At 42.8% G+C, this 18682-nt stretch overlaps 1 protein-coding gene across 1 annotated transcript in view; it reads left to right on the top strand.

The window, feature by feature from the left end:
• Positions 1-18682, top strand: part of madd (MAP-kinase activating death domain) — a 256584-nt gene that overhangs the window by 153740 nt on the left and 84162 nt on the right. The window contains exons 17-20 of the mRNA XM_078221357.1: positions 10840-10990; positions 11627-11827; positions 16545-16598; positions 17947-18041. Of these exons, the coding sequence (XP_078077483.1) occupies positions 10840-10990; positions 11627-11827; positions 16545-16598; positions 17947-18041 (501 nt within the window). The remainder of the gene's footprint in view (positions 1-10839; positions 10991-11626; positions 11828-16544; positions 16599-17946; positions 18042-18682) is intronic.

The following is an 18682-nucleotide window of genomic DNA, read 5'->3' as shown; positions in this document are numbered from 1 at the left end:
TCTGACAGTGCAGCACTCCCTCAGTACTGACCCTCTGACAGTGCAGCACTCCCTCAGGACTGACCCTCTGACAGTGCAGCACTCCCTCAGTACTGACCCTCTGACAGTGCAGCACTCCCTCAGGACTGACCCTCTGACAGTGCAGCACTCCCTCAGTACTGACCCTCTGACAGTGCAGCACTCCCTCAGTACTGACCCTCTGACAGTATGGTCCTTCCTTTATTCTGCACTTGTGTGTTTAGATTATGTGCTAAAATCTCTGGCATTGATCTTGTCCACAGGATCTTAGGTCATATGTCAGCCTGATTTTCAGCATTTCATTCTGGTGGGTCTTGGAATTGTCCGATTTGCTCCTCTTTATTCCTGTCTGGAATGGAGTATGTAATCTTATCTCGGAGCACACTTGTGTGCAGCTAATAGTTGAGATCTTGACATTGCTGCTTAGACCATACTCTTGCATACAGCCAAAGGCTTGACTGAGGGAAGTGTGAGAATTCAGCACCTCACCTGTAGGGGTCTTACCTTCTTGAAATGGCCTGTGTTTTATCAAGAATTTCCTTCATCCTGAATTACTTTCCAAGTCATTGTGAGTTCTGGAGGCAGCAATTATAAGGTAGTGTGAGATGCAGAACAAAATCTGAGCTAATCCTTGGATTTATTCTGTGCAGTTTGCAGTGTGGCTCATTACAAGATCTCTCTCTCTGTTCTTTAGTATCTAATCGCTGACACTGCTTTTTTATGAATTGTCCACTCCCCTTATTCTCGTCAATTCAGTATAACATAAGAATATAAATTGGAGAAGGCGTCGGCCATTCAGCCCTTCAAGCCCACATTTCTGTTACAATCCCAGCTGATACTGGACAGAAAGTTCCCAGAATGGAATCCTGGCTCAATATACCATAATGGTGTGTCAATTGTATCGAGCTTAAATACAGGCATGAGGTTTTGAGAAATGATCCCCAAATCATTTAAAATGCCCAGTTTTATGTTGGGCCTAATTCCTCAGGCCTTGTCCATTTGTACACCAGGTTAAAGTCCAACAGGTTTATTTGGCAGCACTAGCTTTTGGAGCCCCAAGCCCCTTCCTCAGGTGAGTGAGGACTCGTGTTCACAAACAGGGCATATAAAGACACAAACTCGCACTCCACTCATTATCTTGTAAATTGAGTTTGTGTCTTTACATGCCCTGTTTGTGAACACGAGCCCTCACTCACCTGAAGAAGGGGCTTGGAGCTCCGAAAGCTAGTGCTGCCAAATAAACCTGTTGGACTTTAACCTGGTGTTGTGAGACTTCTTACTGTGCTTACCCCAGTCCAATGCCGGCATGTCCACATCTTGTCCATTTGATCACACATTGTTGGTGTAGCTTGTCTGTCAGTGTGTACTGTATGTCATGACCGTTATTATTGGCATCATTTGTGTGTCAGTGCGTACATTATGTCGTGACCATTATTGTTGCTGTAGTTTGTGTGTACAGTATGTGGTGGCCATTATTGTTGCTGTAGTTTGTGTGTACAGTATGTGGTGGCCATTATTGTTGCTGTAGTTTGTGTGTACAGTATGTGGTGGCCATTATTGTTGCTGTAGTTTGTGTGTACAGTATGTGGTGGCCATTATTGTTGCTGTAGTTTGTGTGTACAGTATGTGGTGGCCATTATTGTTGCTGTAGTTTGTGTGTACAGTATGTGGTGGCCATTATTGTTGCTGTAGTTTGTGTGTACAGTATGTGGTGGCCATTATTGTTGATGTAGTTTGTGTCAGTGTATAATATGTGGACACCATTATTATTTACATCATTTGTGTGGCAGTATGTAGTGACCATTATTGTTTGTGTTGTTTTTGCATCAGTGTCTACAATATGTGGTGACCATTATTGTTTGTGTAGATCGTGTGTCTGTGTTCATTCTGGGGTGACCATTTCTTTTGGTGTAAATGGTGTGTGTGCAGTATTTGGTGACCATTATTGTTCATGTATTTTGTGTCATTGTGCACAGAACGTGGTGATCATTATTGTTGATGTAGTTTGTGACAGTGTTTCCTGTATATGTGCTGATTATTACTGTTGGTGTAGATAGTGTGTGTACAGTACCTGCTGACCATTATTGTTGGCCCAGTTTGCATCAATGTGTACTGTATGTGGTAATCTTTGTTCTTAAGGATTGTGTCAGTGTGTAGAGTGTGTGGTGATCATTATTGTTGGTGTAGTTGGTGCGTACACAAACAATAAAGGTCACTACATACTGCCACACAAATGATGTAAATAATAATGGTGTCCACATATTATACACTGACACAAACTACAGCAACAATAATGGCCACCGCATACTGTACACACAGACAAACTACACCAACAATAATGGTGTGTCTGTGTGCACAGAATGTGCTGTCCACTATTATTGGTATAATTTTTGTGTCCATGTGTACAGTATGTGATGACCATTATTGTTCGTCTAGATTGTGTCAGTTTGTACATTATGTGGTGACCAGTGTTTTTTGGTGTAGCTGGTGTATATACAGTACTTGGTAACTATTGTTGTTGATTTAGCTTGTGTTTCAGTATACACAGTACGTGGTGATCATTATTGTTGGTGTAAATGGTGTGTGTACAGTAACTGGGAACCATTATTGTTTGTCAAGTTTGTGTTACTGTGTACTGTATTTGGTAACCATTATTGTTATAGTTTGTGTGCCAGTGTATATAGTATGTGGTGACCATAATTGTTTGTATAGTTTGTTTTAGTATGTACAGTATGTTGTGACCCATAAATATTGGTGTAATTTGTGTTAGTGTTTACAGTATGTGGTAACTGTTGTTGCCTATGTTGTTTGTGTGTCAGAGTGCAAGTGTGCAATGACCATTATTGTTGTTGTAGTTTGTCTGTCAGTGTGTACAGTATGTCGTGGCCATTATTATTAGCATTGTTTGTCAGTGTATGCAGCCTGTGGTGACCATTATTGTTGGTGTAGCTTGTGTGTCAATGTGTACAGTATCTAGTGACCAATGTTGTTGGCGTAGCTTTTCTGTCAGTGTATACAGTATGTGGTGGCCATTGTCGTAGTTTGTGTGTCTGTGTACCGTTATGAGGCGGAAGTTGATTCGCGCTCTCAGAACTAACACTTAACCACTCAGAGGAGTACCTCACTTCATAATCTGTTAGTGTGTGCGAAGTAATACGATCTGCTCTCCAGCATCTTTTAGTGGTTAAATCAAAATAACTACCTGAGACTCCCTCTGTAAAATCAACAAGCAACAATTTATTTAACTAACTAACAGTGAACAGGTTAACTAAACTATCAACAAACTGAATAAAACATTATTCGAATGGAATGACGTTTAGGTAAATACAATTCCCACTTTTTAACAAAAAAAATAGAACTTTTAGTCTCTCCCTAAATTACAAATGTTTTATCGCGAGTTTGAAAACGAGAAAAAAATGAAGCCATCTTTTCATGATGATGGTTCTTTTTTTTCTTAAGCAGGGGAGTGTTGCAAAGTTGAGTAGAATGTTAGAATTTGGTGTTTGTAAAATTATTTTTAAAATTGTAAAATGCTAAAATTGGCGTCTTCCAGAATATTCTGTCTTTCTTCTTTGCTATCTTCACTATCAAAATGAGGCTTTCTTTTAAGACATAACTGAGGCCATGAGAGCCAGCAGTTCTCTCTCTCTAAGAGCTGTGAGCGATGACAGGTGGCAGATGTCCTCCCCTTTTGTCTCACTGCCCCTCGTCTCTTGTACCCCTTATGCCATATCAATATTTCCCACAATATGATCGGTTCTCAGGTTACCAAAGCATCAATTTCAAATCTAATAGGTTGCTTGGTATCTATGTGCCTAATTTAAACTGATTGGCTAAAATTCAAAAACAGACTGTTGTCTTGGCAACACTACTGCCAAGCCTCCTCATACAAATGTTTCAATCTGTGTCCTGCACCATATAGAACAAAGAACAATACAGCACAGGAACAGGCCCTTCGGCCCTCCAAGCCCGCGCCGCTCCCTGGTCCAAACTAGACCATTCTTTTGTATCCCTCCATTCCCACTCCATTCATGTGGCTATCTAGATAAGTCTTAAACGTTCCCAGTGTGTCCGCCTCCACCACCTTGCCCGGCAGCGCATTCCAGACCCCCACCACCCTCTGTGTAAAATACGTCCTTCTGATATCCGTGTTAAACCTCCCCCGCCCTCACCTTGAATCTATGACCCCTCGTGAACGTCACCACCAATCTGGGAAAAAGCTTCCCACCGTTCACCCTATCTATGCCTTTCATAATTTTATACACCTCTATTAGGTCACCCCTCATCCTCCGTCTTTCCAGTGAGAACAACCCCAGTTTACCCAATCTCTCCTCATAACTAAGCCCTTCCATACCAGGCAACATCCTGGTAAACCTCCTCTGCACTCTCTCTAAAGCCTCCACGTCCTTCTGGTCGTGTGGCGACCAGAACTGGGCGCAGTATTCCAAATGCGGCCGAACCAACGTTCTATACAACCGCAACATCAGACCCCAACTTTTATACTCTATGCCCCGTCCTATAAAGGCAAGCATGCCATATGCCTTATTCACTACCTTCTCCACCTGTGACGTCACCTTCAAGGATCTGTGGACTTGCACACACAGGTCCCTCTGCGTATCTACACCCTTTATGGTTCTGCCATTTATCATATAGCTCCCCCCTACGTTAGTTCTACCAAAATGTATCACTTCGCATTTATCAGGATTGAACTCCATCTGCCATTTCTTTGCCCAAATTTCCAGCCTATCTATATCCTTCTGCAGCCTCTGACAATGTTCCTCACTATCTGCAAGTCCAGCCATTTTCGCCCACAAACTTACTGATCACCCCAGTTACACCTTCTTCCAGATCGTTTATATAAATCACGAACAGCAGAGGTCCCAATACAGAGCCCTGCGGAACACCACTAGTCACAGGCATCCAGCTGGAAAAAGACCCTTCCACTACCACCCTCTGTCTTCTGTGACCAAGCCAGTTCTCCACCCATCTAGCCACCTCCCCCTTTATCCCATGAGATCCAACCTTTTGCACCAACCTACCATGAGGGACTTTGTCAAACGCTTTACTAAAGTCCATATAGACGACATCCACGGCCCTTCCCTCATCAACCATTCTAGTCACTTCTTCAAAAAACTCCACCAGGTTAGTGAGGCATGACCTCCCTCTCACAAAACCATGCTGACTATCGTTAGTGAGTTTATTCCTTTCTAAATGCACAAATATGGACCTGCATTTTTAAAAACTTATTTTTAAACTCTTTAAGTACAGAAAAAAACACTACCTTTTAAAGGGGCCATGCAATGCTTTCACCTCTTAGCATTTTACAATTTTAAAATAATTTTACAAACACCAAATTCTAACATTCTATCAACTTCAAAACATCTCCCCACTTAAGAAAAAAAATGAACGTCATCATGAAAAGATGGCTTCATTTTTTTTCTCTCTTTTAAACTTGTGATGAAGCATCTGCAATAATTTTCACAATCCACAATGTGTACAATCTGTAAATTAAATGTAACATAAGACTCCAACAAAATAACCTGGTGCTCTTGTCCTTGAATCTTTCCAGAAATGTCAAAGGTTGTCATCAGTTTACACAATCGCCTCTGATGCATTATTTGAAACGTAAACATTAAAATGTTGTAAGGCCATTACCAAACTCAATAATTCCTTTTTAATTCTGCAATATTTTGTCTGGTGGAGATTGAGTTTTTTTGAATAATAACCGATTAGCTTTTCAAGTCCACAATCATCCTCCTGTAACAACACAGTTCCAACACCTACATCGCTGGAGTCGATGGCGACTTTAAAGGGTTTCAAAAAATTTGGTGTGGCTAAAACAGGTTATGTTTCAAATTCTCAAATGCCACCTGACATTGTTCTGTCCATTGAAATTTCACGCTCTTTTTTAACAAATCCGTCAACTGTGCCACTATGCTACTAAAGTTTGATACAAATTTCCTGTAGAATCCGCTCAATCCCAAAAATCGTAGCACTTCCTTCTTCGAGGATGGTCTTGGAAATTCCTCGATGTTCTTCGTCTTCACGTTTCTCAGTGTCATCCGTCCATATCCAATGTTGTGTCCTAAGAATGTCGCTTCCATCTGCGCAAATTCTGTTTTTGCCAAGCTTGGCCTCCGTAGTCTCTTGAAGAGCTCTGCCATGTGATCTCCCTGGGTAATCCATAATGGGTAAAGAAAGCAAGCAACTCCTCCACAATCTTTTTTGCCTTGATATTCTGTAAAGGATTTGCCTCTGGAAACCTGATGGACACATCCATTATGGTTAGCAAATACTGGTTCCCACTTTTGGTTTTAGGGAGGGGACCTACACAATCAATTATAACCCGTGTAAAAGGTTCTTTAGACTTTCAGAAAGCGTTTGACAAAGTCCTGCATGAGAGATTATCATGCAAGATTAAAGCGCATGGGATTGGGGTGGATAGAAAACTGGTTGGCAGAGAGGAAACAAAGAGTAAGAATTAATGGTGTTTTTCAAATTGACAGGCAGTAACGAGTGGGGTGCCACAAGGATCGGTTCTGGGACCCCAGCTATTCACAATATATATTAATGATTTGGATGAGGGAACAAAATGTAACATCTCAAAGCTTGCAGATGATACCAAGTTGGGTGGGAGGGTGAACTGTGACAAGGATGCAGAGATCCTTCAGAATGATCTGGACAGGTTGGGTGATTGGGCAAGTCAATGGCAGATGCAATATAACTTGAATAAATATGAGGTTGTTCACTTTGGAAGCAAAAACAAGAAGGCAGATTACTACCTGAATGGCTGTAAATTGGGAGAGGGGAATGTGCAACGGGACCTGGGTGTCCTTGTGCACCAGTCGCTGAAGGTAAGCAAGCAGGTGCAGCAGGCGGTAAAGAAGGCAAGTGCTATGTTGGCCTTCATTGCGAGAGGTTTCGAGTACAGGAGCAGGGATGTGTTGTTGCAATTATACAGGGCCTTGGTGAGGCCGCATCTAGAGTATTGTGTGCAGTTTTGGTCTCCTTTTCTGAGGAAGGATGTTCTTGATCTTGAGGGAGTGCAGCAAAGGTTTACCAGGCTGATTCCGGGGATGGCGGGACTGATGTATGAGGAGAGATTGACTAGGTTAGAATTATTTCACTGGAGTTCAGATGAATGGCAGGGGGCATCTCATAGAGACTTATAAAATTCTAACAGGACTAGACAGGATCGATGCAAGGAGAATGTTTCTGATGATGGGCGAGTCCAGAACCAGGGGTCACAGTCTAAAGATTCAGGGTAGGCCATTTAGGATGGAGGTGAGGAGACATTTCTTCACCCAGAGTGGTGAGCCTGTGGAATTAATTACCACAGGAAGTAGTTGATGCCAAAACATTGAATGTATTCAAGAGGCGGCTAGATATAGCACTTGGGGTGAATGGGATCAAAGGTTATGGGGGGAAAAAGTAGGATTAGGCTATTGAGTTGGATGATCAGTCATGATCATAATGAATGGCAGAGCTGGCTCGAAGGGCCTCTCCTCTCCTATTTTCTATGTTTCTTCAAATGTGGGAATTGACATCAAAGGCGCTGGTTTTATCATTGCCTGTGGCTTTCCTACCACCTGACACGTATGACAGGTACGGCAAAATTCAACCACATCTTTATGTAATCCAGGCTAATAAAAATGCTTCTGTATCTTAGCCTGAGTCTCCCTCACTCCTGGATGAGCTCCTACAGGTAATTCGTGTGCTGCCCGCAATATGTCCTGTCTGTATTCTACCGGCAACACAATCTGGCGAACTTCCGCCCATTTCTTATCTGCACTAACCTGACATGGTCACTCTTTTGCCTTAAGATTTTATCCTTCTGGAATACACTCTGATTCCTTTTCCGTATGGGCTTTATGATATAAATCCTTTATTGTCTCATCTTCTCTTGTAACTCCATTAATCTTTCAGAACTAAACACCTCTCTGCCTGATCCTCTACCTGCTTAGGTTTTTCCTTTACCATCTCATCAGAGTGTCAACTAACTGGGCCTCAACTCCTTCATCTTGCTCTTTTATTCTCCCTTCTTGTTTTAATTTATGGCTGTGGGATCTTGTCACCACACAGTCCGGAAAAATTCCAGGGCATTTTTTTCTTTTAACTTTTGGTTTAATTTATTATTGTCGCATGTATTAACATACAGTGAAAAGTATTGTTTCTTGCGTGCTATACAGACAAAACATACCGTTCATAGAGAAGGAAACGAGACAGTTCAGATTATAGTGTTACAGTCATAGCTAGGGTGTAGAGAAAGATGAACTTAAAGCAAGGTAAGTCCATTCAAAAGTCTGACAGGAGCAGGGAAGAAGCTGTTCTTGAGTCGATTGGTACGTGACCTCAGACTTTTGTATCTTTTCCCCGAAGAAGGTGGAAGAGAGAATGTCCGGGATGAGTGGGGTCCTTAATTATGCTGGCTGCTTTGCCGAGGCAGCTGGAAGTGTAGACAGAGTCAATGGAAGGGAGGCTGGTTTGCGTGACGGATTGGGCTACATTCACGACCTTTTGGTGCTCCTTGCGGTCTTGGGCAGAGCAGGAGCCATACCAAGCTGTGATACAACCAGAGAGAATGCTTTCTATGGTGCATCTGTAAAGGTTGGTGAGAGTTGTAGCTGACATGCAAAATTTCCTTAGTCTTCTGAGAAAGTAGAGGTGTTGATGGTCTTTCTTAACTATAGTGTTGGCATGGGGGACCAGGACAGGTTGTTGGTGATCTGGACACCTAAAAACTTGAAGCTCTCGACCCTTTCTACTTCGTCCCCATTGATGTAGACAGGGGCATGTTCTCCTTTACGCTTCCTGAAGTCAATGACAATCTCCTTCGTTTTGTTGACATTGAGGGAGAGATTATTGTTGCTGCACCAGTTCACCAGATTCGCTATCTCATTCCTGTACTCTGTCTCTTGTCTCTTCAGTTCCCCGATTTTCTTTTGGCTTTTCCATTACAATGGGCATCATGCCTACCTGCGACCCAGCAATATTGTTTTCAGGGATAAACTGTATTCCTGGAATAGCCAAGTTTTCCATCACTCCCACAATCACTTTCCCAGACTGGATTGGACTTTCTATCCTTATTTTACACAGGGGAACACTACTCCTTTCTCCATTTATTCCACAGATTACGACTCTCTCAGGCAATATCTCAGAAGGAGTACAAATGTTTTCATCTCTTACTACTAGAGACAGACTAGCTCCCGTATCTCTCAATATTTTAATTTCTTTACCTACTTCCCGTGTTCTACCTGAGTAAATCTTACCCACACAGGTGAAGTCTTTGAAAAGATCGGGCGCTATCTTACTATCCAGCCCTGCCTAGGCTGTGCACTCTCCTTCAGCTCCTCGACTTCTCTCGAGATTTCCTTCACTGTTTTATCCCACTGGTTGAGCCTCTTTTACCACATCGTTTTTCCCAGTGCCTTTCTTAAGCCCCCCGCACTGCTCCTTTGTGTTTCCCACTTTATTACAGTGAAAACACCTGAGGTCTTTCACCTCTTTTCCACCCTCTTGAGTCCTTTTTCACAGGTGGTAAACCATTCCCAGTGTGTTCTACTTTTTGTTTTTTGTTGAAGGATCTCCCTCTTTCCCAATTTCTATCCCTCACGGAATGAAATTGTTGTCGGAAGCTAGTTTCAACTTGTGCACTTTTATGTATTCATCTGCCATCTCTGCAGCTCTTCTTGCTGTTTCGACTTTCTTTTCTTCAACATGAGTTCTTATCACTTCTGGAAGGGAGTTTTTAAACACCTCCAGCAGAATAATATCTCTAAAAGCCTCATATGTCTTTTATCTTTAATGCTCTCACCTATCTATTGAAGTTGCTCTGCTTAGTTCTTTGAAATTCAACTTATGTCTGACCTAGTTCCTTCCTTACATTTCTGAACTTGTGTCTATATGCTTCTGGTACCAATTTGTAAGCACTCAAAACAGCCTTCTTTACTTCTTCATATTTTCCTGACACCTCCTCTGACAGTGCTACAAACACCTCAATAGCCCTGCCTACCAACTTGGTTTGAATTAACATTACCCACACCTCCTTTGGCCATTTCATCTGTGTCGCCAATTTCTCAAAGGAAATGAAAAAGGCTTCTGCGTCTTTTTCATCAAATTTTGGTAATGTTTGGACACATTTGTATATATCCCTATATCAGGCGATTGGCTATGCTGAGCTTACTCACGGTCAGTTCCATCTTGTACTTTTACTTCTGTCATTTGAAGTCTTTTTGCTTCAAATTCCAACTTCATCTTTTCCAACTCAAACAATCTTTCCCTTTCTCTGTCTTTCCTTTCTTCTGTTAGGGTCTTCCTATGTGGTGACCATTGTTGTTAGTGTACTTTGTGTGTCAGTGTGGACAGTATGTTGTAACCATTATTGTTGTGTAGTTTGTGTCAGTGTGAATGGTATGTGGTGACCAATTTTGTTAATTTAGATGGTGTTTGTGCAGTATCTGGTGACCATTATTATTGGTGCAGTTTGTGTGTCAGTGTGCGCAGTATGTGATGACCATTATTATTGGTATAATTTGTGTGTGTGCATACAATAAATGGTGACCATTTTTGGCGTAGTTTGTCAGTGTGTAAAATTATTGTTGTACCATTATTACCATTATTGTTGATGTAGTTTATTTGTCAGTGTACAGTCTGTGGTGACTGTTATTGTTGGTGTTGTTTATTTCAGTGTACAGTATATGGTTATTACTGTTTGTGCATTTTGTGTTAGTGTGTACAGTATGTGGTGACCATTTTTGTTGTAGTTTATTTGTCAGTGTGTACAGTATGTGGTGACCATTGGCCCGACTGTCTTCATTACAGGAAATCAGTAAAAAGGTCTACAGGGGAATGCTCGACCTCCTGAAATGCTGTGTGTCCAGTCTGGAGCATTCATACAGCAACGCCGGCCTGGGAGGAATGGCCAGTGTGTTTACACTGCTGGAGATCGCTCACACCCACTACTATAATAAAGGTAATCTTGTATCTTCAACAGCCTGCAAGCAGACAGCAGCTCTTCCCCATGGGAAGGAATCAAAGCGGATGGAATGGAGAGGTCATTAACCAAGGGCTACAGAGGATCTGTTTCCATCTTATCAGACACAAACATTATCTTTGAACAGGAGGTGGCCTTTCAACCTTTAAACTGCCATTCAATTCCAGCGCGACTCATTCAATTCTAAACACTAATCTTCCCACATTTGCTCCTTTAGCCCTTAATATCCAGAATTTAAGAATGTCTCTGCATCTCAGTGTTCCTGAAGTATTCCCCACATTTTGGGGCAGAGTTCCACTTGCTTTTGGTTGAAACAGTCAGAGAGAGACCTGAATTGGAGATGGGACCCTTTGTGTCCATTAATTGTCAAAATGAGGCAGCATAGCCCTTGTCTTTGCAGCCTGAGGCCCCGCCTGGCACGATCACACTGTTAAACAGGACCAAGTATACACACACTTTGATAACTGTGGCACCATGCTTCCATAACCTCCAGTATCTTTATATTAGACAGGTATCTCTGTTAAAGCAGTGTTGTTTGAATTGTATTGATCAGTTGGTTGTTGACTTACTGATTTCTATTCACTGTGTTTCCACCCACTGCTTTCCCTAATCCAGAACCTGACAAGAGGAAACGTAGCCCGACGGAGGGAGTTACAATGCCAGCTATTAAGGAGCCTGCACTCTCAAAAGGGGAGATGAAGCAGCCCAGTGTGCCAGTGACCCATCTGCAACTCCCAATGAAAGCTCCCATCAGCAAGGGGCCGGGCGAGTATGACACCCGGAGTCTGAATGAAGAAAATTTTGTTGCTTCCATCGGTGTGTATTGCATGTGACACATTTTATAGCACACTCGAGATCATGGCTATCGGCTCGAGTCCTACAATCATTGTGTGATTAGAAACCAGATAGATAAGCAGGAGTAGGCCAATACAGACACTGTCAGGCCTGGGCTAACAGCAGACTGCAGTGAGGCCTGAATAACAGCTGCCAGACTTGGGCTAAGAACAGGCTGCAGTGAAGCCTGTATGGACACTGTCACACCAAGATAAGAATATGCTACAGTGAAACCTGTACAGGCACAGTCAGACCTGGCATTAGGGCAAGTGAGGTCTGTACAGACACTCTCAGGCCTGGTTTAAGACCAGGCTGTAGTGAGGCCTGTATAGACACTATCAGGCCTGGGTTAATAGCAGGCTGTAGTGAGGCCTGTACTTCAGGCTGGAGAAATAAATAGTATACGTGTTGCCAGGTTGATATCGGTAACTGAGGTAGTGGTGTTGTGAACGTAGGCGTGCACTGTCCAGTGGAAGCCTATTTGCTTAAATTCTGATCACCATGTGGGTGGTCAGACACTGAGACTCGGTGGAGTTGTGCAGTTGATCCTATTCCAGCCATGAAGCTGAATGATGAGGCAGATTAACAGCTCCTGAGGGAAGCACATCACCGCAATGTGTTCCTGAGCAAGTGAATTTTATCCAGTTTCTCCATAGTTGAGGAAGAGGGGTGGCATTATTAGCATCACTGTTTTTGAATGGGGAGTATGTTCATTGCAGGGTGGCGACTGTCCCCAGCACCTCTTCTGTTCATTTTTACACCAAGTAACTTGGATCTGTGGAAAATGAATGTCCCTTAAACTCTGTGCCACCTCTGTCATGTGCAGTGAATAACTCCAGACTCCATTCCCTTCATCTTACTGTCACTTAGTTATAGAGCCAAACTAGAAGGAGACCGTTCAGCACATCTTACCCGAGCTGATTCTTTGAAAGAGCAGTCATGCTTGATCCCACATCTCTGCTTTTTGTTTACAATCCTGAGAGGTTTATGGACAGAATGCGTATGATCGCTTTCTACCTACACTTCCCGTGTCCCAGAGTCTGTACTCCTTTGATATGAAACAGTAAATTGGACTAATTAATCAAATTAACAAGTTAGTGATAGCCCTTTAAAGGGGCACTCTAATGAAAACACAGAATCTTAAAGGGACCTTATTGAATTAAATTCAAATATTGTTTTCAGGGCTGATGAAGCATTTCAGCCCTTGTGGTGCTCATCAGCCACAGAAGGACTCAAAGTAACCAGTAGACGTTGCGTGCTCCCTCTGCAGGAATACTTGGATGTGAAAGTAGCCACAAAAAAGGGGCAGACGGTGGGGCTGGACAATCCCCTCAAGTGTCGGCTGCCTGGATCTGTTGATGGCCAACTTGGCCACAATCTCTCCTTATACTCTTTATAGTATATCAATTAAAATAAAAGAAAATTAACCAATTGAACAGATTGACAACGTCTTAAAGAGCACTCTAATACTTGGATATTTAATTAAACAATACCCTTCACCTGTATCTTGACAATGTAATTAATGTACTATTAACTTTGAATTCTTTTCGGTGGCGCAGTGGTTAGCACTGCTGCCTCACAGCACCAGGGACCCAGATTCGATTCCCGGCTTGGGTCACTGTCCGTGGAGTTTCCACATTCTCCCTGTGTCTGAGTGGGTTTCCTCCGGGTGCTCCGGTTTCCTCCCACACTCCAAAGGCGTGTGCTGGTTAGGTGCATTGGCCATGCTAAGTTCCCCCTCAGTGTACCCAAACAGGTGTGGAGTGTGGCGACTAGGGGATTTTCACAGTAACTTCATTGCAGTGTTAATGTAAGCCTACTTGTGACTAATAAATAAAACTTTAGACTTTTGTCTTTTATACACTCATCAATTGAGCATCCAGAGCGCTCTCGGGTAGAGAATTTCAAAGAGAATCTCAAAGGTTCACAATCCTCTGAGGAAAGACATTTCTCCTCATCTAAGTTCAAAATGGCTGACCCCTCATCCTGAGACTGTGACGCCTTGTTCTAGACTCTCCAGCCAAGGGTAACGGCCTCTGAGCATCTAATCTATCAAGCCCTTTAAGAATTTCATATGTTTCAATGAGATCACCTCATTCTTCTAAACTCATGGGAATGTAGGCCAGTCTACTCACTTTCTGCTTTGAAGACAATCCTCTCAACCCAAGAACGAACCAGTCAAATGAACCTTGGTTACACTACCTCTGGGACAAGTGTGTCCTTCATTGGATAAGGAGAGCAAAACTGCACACAAGACTCCAGTTGAGGCCACACTGAAACCCTTTACAGTGCAGGAAGGCTTCTTTATGCTTTCTGCCAATCCCTTTGTAACAAAAGGCAACATATGTTTCTCATATTATCATGTGCCTGTCAACTCCCTTTCACAATATTTACGGCATCAGCTTCTACCACATTCCAGATCCTGACAACCCAGTGAAAAAACTCTAATTTCCCCTCATTTTGAATTTCTGACTTCAAATTATTGATCCACTAAAGAGAGGGAATAGTTTTTCCCCGTCCAAGCGACCAAAACATTCCTTAAAAATCTCAAATATTTCATAGAAATCATAGAAACCCTACAGTGCAGAAAGAGGCCATTCGGCCCATCGAGTCTGCACCAACCACAATCCCACCCAGGCCCTATCCCCACATATTTACCCGCTAATCCCTCTAACCTACGCATCCCGGGACACTAAGGGGCAATTTAGCATGGCCAATTAATCTAACCCGCACATCTTTGGACTGTGGGAGGAAACCGGAGCACCCGGAGGAAGCCCACGCAGACACGAGGAGAATGTGCAAACTCCACACAGACAGTGACCCAAGCCAGGAATCGAACCCAGGTCCCTGGAGCTGTGAAGCAGCAGTGCTAACCACTGTGCCACCGTGCCGCCCCTCTTTCATCTCTTAATCTTCTATGTTCTTAGGAGAACAGTCTTAACGTTTCTAATCTCACGTCTGAAGTCCATCTTCAACAGCAAAGTGCTGGTTAACGTCATCTGCATCTTTTTAAGATCTTTGCTTCTTTTCTGAAGCCATGAAGTATTTCAGCTGAGGCCTAACCAGTGATTTATAAAGTTCCAGCATGGTCTCTTAACTTTATAAAGAGAGGAATAGAATATTAAAGCAAAGTAACCCGTCTTCTTACCTTGCCCTGGATTTGTCTATGTGGTCACCAAGGTCTCTCTGTTCCTCTATACTTCTCAATATCTGCCATTTATGGTCACACTGCCTTTCCATATGAATCTGCCCAAATTGAAGCTCTTCCCACTTCTCCGTAGTCTGAAAAGTCTCCATCCAACATCACCATTAGGCTAATTCTGTATCTATACTGCCACCTTCTCCTTAATTTCACAGGTTTCATTCTTCTTAGTAAGCCTCCTGTGTGACACTTTATTGAGTGCTTTCTGAAAGTCCTTACGTGCAGCATCTACTTCACTACCTCAATCAACCTTCTCTGTTAGCTTATCGAAGAATTTAATCAAACCAGTCGGACACCATTTTTTGTTAACGAATCCATGCTGGCTGTCCTTGATTCCAAATGAAATTTTATCTTGTCCCCCATGATTATTTCCAATAATTTTCCTCCCACTGACTGGCTGGTCTGTACTTTCCTGGTTTATTCTCCCTTGAATATCGCTATAACATTAGTAACTCCCCAGTCTCTGATACTTTGTTATATCCAATGAGGATTGAAAGATTGTGACCAAGATCTCTGCTTCTTTCAGCATTTAGCATGCATTCCATCTGGACAAGGATAACTGATCAACTTTCAGTAAATCTTCCCAATATTTCCTGCCCACAGCTTCCCTCCCCCCTCTCCCCTTTCAGTGTAGCCTTTAAATTCTCTATGTGTAGAAGATACCAACTATTTGTTTAATGCCTTAGGTATGTCTTCCACTAGAACCTAAATTTCTCCGAGTCCTTAACAAAACAGACTGAACATATAGCCAAGCTAACCATTTGCACTTTGCACTTTATATATTCACACAGTGCTTTAGGGTTCATTTTAATATTGCCTTCTATTTGTCTCCTATTTAAACTTTTCCAAATTATCCCTGTACTTGGCATAATCTTTCTGTTCCTGACATTAGCCATTTGCCTCTTTTTTTCTGTTATGTTTTCATCTCATTTGCTTTGTCATCCAGGGCACATGAACTTTAGATGGTCTACTTTTCCCTTTAAAGGAATGTGCATGGTTTGTGCCTGAACGATATCTTCCTGAGGACAAAGACAAGTCTCTGCCAGGGTTGGGTGGAAACAGCCTGAGGTGACATGTTCTCTGATTTCCTTCCCTCTCCCTGACCTCACATTCCCTCCATTTGTCCCACCCAAGGGAAGAAAGGCATTCCTGAATCTTACCAGTTTGAGAAACATTTGATTCTGATCCTGAATCTCTATTTCTGTGCAGGGAGTTTGTGGGGGGCTGAGGGAGCTCGTGTTGACTTCGTAGCACAGTGCCAGAGAGTAGGAAGCCTTGAGGCAGAGCTTGAGGGTCTCTACTTGAGGGTTAGACTACTTGGTAACATGGACCATGCAGACAGATTCATGCTTCACTGATCCTCAAGTAATCATCAATAAGCCATGTCCATTTGGGAATGGCTTCTTCCCAGTGGTGCTGTGTCCTCCATTCCGCCTATTCAACCAATCTCTGACTCTTTGTCTTTCTTTCCTGCTTGCAATGCATCTTTGGTTGTAGAGTTGTGGAACAAGCACCAGGATTTGAGAAAACAAAAAGCTTTGGAAAAACAGAGTAAGGAATTTGACAATTCAGACCTGTCATACAAAGTACTTCTATTTTTAGAGCCAGACACTGCAGCTGTGTCTCCTGTCTGAATCATAGTCCTTTACAATCTGTGCTATAGACTCATTGCCTTTCACCTGTAGATATGCTGTTGGGTTTGTCTCCCCCCCCCCCCCCCCCACCTCCCACCCCCCTCTCTCTCTCTCACTCACTTTCTCCCCATCATATTTTTCCAGCTTGCTCTCTTTTCCCTTCCTTCCCGTCTCTCTGTCTCCTCTCTCTCTCACACTGTCACCCATTAAACTTGCGGGATGCAGGTGTGAGGGAGTGGAGGGGTGAACTCATTGCTGTGTAGTCACGATGCATGCTTACGTACAAGTTGGCCAATAGGTCCTTTGGTTTGACGCCACCCGGCACATGACCAAATGTGCCAGTGTTTAGTTTTGCTCTTTGTCTTCCAGTGCTGCCCTTTGAACCCATTGACTTCAGCACCATGGGTTGTGGCATGCTGCTTCGAACTGATTGGACTTTGGGACTCGCCAGTTTCATATGGTACAAGTAATCTATAACCAACTCATCCTTTATGGGCTAAATTGGTAAGCAGGAATAGTGCAACTGCTGTGGACGTTTATCGGAGTGTCTGTCGATGACAGCTGGGATCTGAGGTCCTGGTGTGAAGACAGTAGCATAATTTCAGCTTAAAATCCAGTGAGACATCGAGAGAGGAAAAAATGAACAGTTATTTCTGCTAACTGGCGACAAGGGGCTACAGATGGGGTGAAAATATCAGAAATATTTTCACACTGGGCTTGCTTGAAATGACGAAAATGATAGGAGATGTTGAAAGGCCAGGGATATGGAATTTGGGGAGAAAACTCCAAAGATAGCCGTAACTGCTTACAGAGCTGGGTAATTTGTAGGTGGGTGATTGTAAATTACTATTGATTTTGGCAGAATTGGTTGGATGATTGTAAGGACTGGAACTGTAGTGAGCAGGGTTGGTCTGTGTGGCTGACTGGACAGAGCATGACTATCATTGGCAGAGCTGGTTGGTTTGGGTGGATGGTTTTGCTGCAATTCCTGTTTTGTGTGTGTGATGTATGTGTGGGGATGTGTGTAGCAGTGGTGCGACCATGGAGAACCATGGACATTGCAATGATACCTGATCAACTCCTCCACACCAAGGCATCCCTCAAATCTGTAGCATTGGAACACAAACAGCTTTGGTCTCTGGTTTCCTTAGAAGCTTTTAGCAGCCTGACACTGCGGGTACAGTTGGCGTACTGTGACTCATTACAGGTTGTGGATAGGTATGGTTCATTTCCCACGCATGTTGATGTGAATCTCTTACCCACAGGTACAGAGGGTTCCAAACACTTGCCCGACTTGGATCCAGATGAGAAGAAATCACAGATCAGTGCGGATAGTGGTTTGAGTGTGACCAGCTCACAGGTAAGTGCTTATTACTCATCAGTGAAGTGAGTACAAACATGCATTGCAATGAATCCTTTTTAGAAATGTTTGACTCTTATTGCAAGCTAGTGTCATAGAATCAAAAATACTGTGGATTGTTAGGGACTTGAGGCTCACCTCTCCATGGGTCACAACATAGATTTCAATGATTTCTCCAACTGGCTATACAGCCAAATCTGGGCTCTGACAAAGGGTCATCCAGACTCTCAACATTGGCTCTATTCTCTCTCCACAGGTGCTGTCAGACCTCCTGAGATTGTCCAGCATTTTCTGTATTTGTGTCTGTGCTTTACCTGTTAATCTCAGGGTGACCACTCAGTGCTCAGATTTCTTCAATAAACATTATTAATTTATTATTAAACCAGACTTGTCAAGTAGAAGGTAAAGCTTCTTAACATATATTACGAAATATGAAAATACAATAATTACTCTTTTGAAATGCTCTTAACACTCGTACCAAAAAAATTGAGAAATTCTGCCAAAAGGTTAAAAGTCAGTGGTTCAAGGAAAAAGGATAAATGATGGAGTTCTCAACTGGTGTCCAGGTTATAGTTGGTTTTTCAGAATTGGTCTGCAAAATAACTGATGACTCTTGCGCGACTTTTCAGGCAGACTTGAAG

This window comes from Mustelus asterias, chromosome 9 (assembly GCF_964213995.1).
Source record: "Mustelus asterias chromosome 9, sMusAst1.hap1.1, whole genome shotgun sequence".
NCBI classification, from domain to species: domain Eukaryota; kingdom Metazoa; phylum Chordata; class Chondrichthyes; order Carcharhiniformes; family Triakidae; genus Mustelus; species Mustelus asterias.
Note: the sequence above shows the minus strand (reverse complement) of the source record. Positions and strands in the feature narration are given on the sequence as shown.